The sequence below is a fragment of the Helobdella robusta genome (assembly GCF_000326865.2).
Source record: "Helobdella robusta unplaced genomic scaffold HELROscaffold_14, whole genome shotgun sequence".
Classification (NCBI taxonomy): domain Eukaryota; kingdom Metazoa; phylum Annelida; class Clitellata; order Rhynchobdellida; family Glossiphoniidae; genus Helobdella; species Helobdella robusta.
In genome coordinates this window covers 3868126-3872571 of record NW_008703782.1, presented here as the reverse complement: position 1 = coordinate 3872571, position 4446 = coordinate 3868126, and the positions used below count along the sequence as shown (strand labels likewise).

Genomic DNA, 4446 nt, shown 5'->3' with positions numbered 1-4446 from the left:
TATTTTTTGGAAATGCACCAAGCATTATGAATGCTAGAATCCAAAGCGAAAGCAAAAAGCGGCCACCACCATTTTTTAATCCGAATATTGGTGCGCAAATTTTCAATGTTTTGATCCATCCTGTCAGTTCCACCCATATATTTATTATATTGATTTATTATATATGGCTGGGATATTAAAACATGCTTCTTGTTTGCTGAAGACCATCTTTTCACTTCCTTCATTGGTTCCAGCCCATTGCAGCTTGACAAGATAGAAACCACACTATTGTCATTCCATCTAACCGCAATAATATTCGAATCACTATCTGTAAAATAGTCAGATGTGCCTCTAGGTAATTTTTTCATTTCTTTTATATCCATCAATGGACATTTCTCTATTCGGTTAATTCTAACTGTACCGGTTGCATAAATATGATTTTCTTTTAGTCGTTCAATTAATTTGAAAAAAGTGAAAAAATTGTCAAAAAATAAATGATATCTCTTATTATCAGGAAGGCATGATGTCAGTTTTTTAACTACTGATCCACCGAGTCCTAAATCTGGATCATAATCTTCAGTGGCTCCTTGATAGGGTTCACAACTCACTAAATAACCGAGACGATTATTCATGCACCAAATTTTGAATCCGAATCGGATAGGTTTACCTCTTATAAATTGCTTAGAGGAATGCCTACCAAAATATGGTATCATGGACTCGTCAATTGATAAACAAGTTTCTTCTGGCCAATATTTTAAAAATCTTTCATTTAACATATTAAACAGAGGTCGAACTTTGGCAATTTTATCTTTTTTGTCAATTTTTTCGTTATCGCATGTGTGTAAATATCTGAGAAGTTCCTCGAACCTATTCACACTGATGGCATTACTCACTGCTAAATTATGAACATCATTGCTTTGTTCCCAATACATTCGTCGATTTGGCAGAGGAGCATAACCCGATAAGAGCAAAACCGCTAATGTCACTTTATATTCTTCTTCAGTGGCATTCAACTGCTTCAACTTCTGACTAGCATATAAATTAGACATGTCAGTGATGAATTTGATTATTTCATCATCAAAAAATAATTTAAACAGAGTGTGAGGAGATGAATTCTCAAATTCTCTATTTTCAGAAAACACTGGTATGGGTTCTACATTCAAAATGTCACTCTTCTTCCAATTTCTTTCAATTGATATACTTTTTTTCACTCTTTTTTTTAATGGTGTTTGTATTTGCATATCAATTTCTTCTTTCTGAAGCATTTCTTTGCCTGCCTCAATGTTGGAAATTAATGCTTCAGCATTTGAATTCAATAAAGTTTTTGATAAATTGTCAATAATTCCTTCCCCATCCTCAGGACCACTATCTTGATCTGAACAGTTGGGATCATCAGGTGGTAGCATAATGATATCTGCTGAAAAAAAATCTTTTTCATCTTCTAACATGCTAACAACATCATGGAGTGAATATCTGTAATTAGTAAATTTACCATTCAATGCACTGCATAGTGTCCCGAAAAAGGAACAGTCATAATTTTAGTGTTTATAAAAAAACTACAAGATGTTCTATCATCAATTTCACGTAATTAACTAAATAAATAATAATGCAGTTTAAAATTTTTAAAAGTTTCAGGAAAAAATTTAATCAAAATTGTTTATTACCTTTTTTGATTAGACATGTCAAAAAATCGAAATTTTCAGTATCGCTGACTTTAAACATAAAAAACTTCAACAAATTTTCTGATGAAACAAAAAGGTAAACAAAATAGTGAAGATGGGTGATTTATAGAGATGTGCTATAAAAAAAAACTCAAATAAGACAAAGACTAATTTGATAATGAATTTAAAAGAGCTGTTCCTAAAAAGACCCACTATGCATTGGTGGGTTAATAATATTTTTATAGGTCGTAGAACTAAAAACGATTTAACGGTTTGCGTTATGTAGCTTTTAAGGGTAAGATAGTATACAACTTGGCATAATCGCATAAAAGAGCCTGCAGAAGGATGTATTATACACTGCAGTTTATATTTATGCACTTGAACTGCACTGAATAGCACAAAATCTGTTTAAAAAAAAGGAAACTAATTATCAGCAACCACAATGGCTGTAAGATCAAAGGTCGCAAGTGACTGGTGGGTGATGTGTGGCGTACGTACGCAAAGAAAGAAGTCACGCCAACCTCCACCGCAATCTCTCTGATGAAACTCCTTCCATTATTTGCACGCCACGCAATTATTTCTAATGTTTTTACACAGCTTTTTTTTGTTGTTTTTTTTGTTGTTTATTTTTTATGATTTTTTCATACTTTTTTTTGTGCGATTAAGAACAAAAGTTGTATCATTAATCGAATAATCTGGATTCACTCGCGCGTTAATTTATTTATAAGTTCATCAGAGTGGCAGGTTTGTTGTGTAAAATATCAGTTCTGACGGATTTATGTCATACCCTTAAGAATCAGTCATGTCATTATTGCCGTTATAAAAAAAGTTAGCCTAATTTAAATCGAAAGCTCAAAAAATTACAAAACACACAATGGAATTTAAACCCCAGTCACACGCAACATCATCCATTCAAACTGATCCAACGAACAACAAAGTCATCAGCATCACGCACAACAATTACAACTTCCAACAGCAAGATGCATAACCTACAAGACAACGCTTCCATTAACAACAACCAAGTATGACCAGACCACATACACACTGACAAGAACAGACAAAACGTCACCCAGAAAAAATCACACCACACAACCAAACACACAAAACACACACACACACACAAAACACACACACAGACACACACACACACACACAGACCACAGACACACACATACACACACATCGCATCCAACGCACGTACTCGTCGACAAATCCTCTTAAATGCGATCATGTTATAAAAACAATGCAGGCGACTAAAATGATTAGCGACCGCATAGCAACAAGACTCAGCATATAAAAGGAACATAGCCCGCCAATAAAATAAGATGTCATTAATTTTATGCCCTCCTACACTCGTTGCCTAGATAAGATGGAAAAAATGCGTTTTCATTTCACCGCTGGACACTTCTTAATGTCGAATTAATTTTTTATGTAATTACCAAAAATGGAAAAGTGCTCTGGAATGAGCAATTAAGTCATAATGTGCTGTACTGGAACGCCTACATTATTTGAGGCGGACGGATTAAATGGCCATTATTCATTTTATGTATTTCCAATTAAATGACTGAATTCTTTTTATAAATAAATTATTTTCTATACGGCGTTTTTTACATTACGAAACAAAAAATCTACCCAACACATACTCGTAACGTTAATAACATTTCAAATTATTCCCTTCATATTTTTTCAAATTTTCAACATAAATTTCGGTAAATTAATTTTAATTATATAATGTAAAACTTTTAGAAAATTCCAACTAATGTATTTAAATTTTTAATGAATCGTGACAGATTTCGCTGGTCTCAAAGTCGTTTCAGTATTTTTTTGAAGTGGAATGTTGACAAGTGCCATCTTAATATTTTTTGATGTGGTGTTAACGCAAAAATGAAATGCACCCAAATCCTTTCTTTAAAAATTAAACACAGTAAATTGGAAAAAAAACATAAATTATGTTTTTGGTAATTTTTCAAAATTTAGCTTTGATGACGTCAGAAATTATTTACCCGATGAATGACCTGATGTAATTTTTTCCTTTGAAACTCGGACAGTCATCGAGTCAAGCAGCCAACACACACATCCCTACTTTGTGAAAAACTGTGGGTTAATTTTTAATTCCCAACAACTATTTTGTTTTCTTGTATTTATATTTATAAAGTACTACTAGTAGTAGTAAAATGCAACAACCACAGCTGTAGTAGTAACAGTTGTGGTTGTAGTAGTAGCAGCAACATCAGTAGTAGTATTAGCAATTGTAGTAGTAGCAGTATTTGTAAAAATATTGGTAGTTGTAATAATATTAATAATATTGTTAGTAGTAGTAGTAGGAATGGGAACATATCTTTTATTTTTCATCAAATGCGTAAAGTCAATAATTAGTTAATTAATAGAGAAATATTCATGATTAAAATAAAATTAAAATAAAATTAAAATAAAATCATAATAATAATAATAATAATAGCGGTAGTGTAGTAGTAGTCGTAGTATTAGCAGTAGTAGTAGTAGTCGTTGTCGTCGTTTTAGTAGTAGTAGCAGTCGTTGTCGTCGTTTTAGTAGTAGTAGCAGCAGCAGCAGTAGTAGTTGTAGTAGTAAGCTTTGTTTGTTCACACTAATTTAATTTGAAACCAGTTTATTTAATTAAACAATAAAACCGAGATAAAATAATTGCCAAAAAAATATTTACATGTTATTAATGATGGTAGTAAAAGGAAGACAATAAGAATTTTATGTCCAACTATGCAGCTTTAATCAACTTTTATCGACATATCCTACGCATATCCTTCAGTAATAACCTTGGATACAAAAAAAA

General features: G+C 32.1%; 1 protein-coding gene across 1 annotated transcript in view; it reads right to left on the bottom strand.

Moving 5' to 3' along the window:
• The window catches only part of HELRODRAFT_169050 (hypothetical protein), a gene marked incomplete at both ends in the record, with an annotated part of 1723 nt that extends 296 nt beyond the window's left edge, over positions 1–1427 (bottom strand). The window contains one exon of the mRNA XM_009014884.1: positions 1010–1427. Within this exon, the coding sequence (XP_009013132.1) occupies positions 1010–1427 (418 nt within the window). The remainder of the gene's footprint in view (positions 1–1009) is intronic.
• Positions 1428–4446: the final 3019 nt, after the last annotated feature.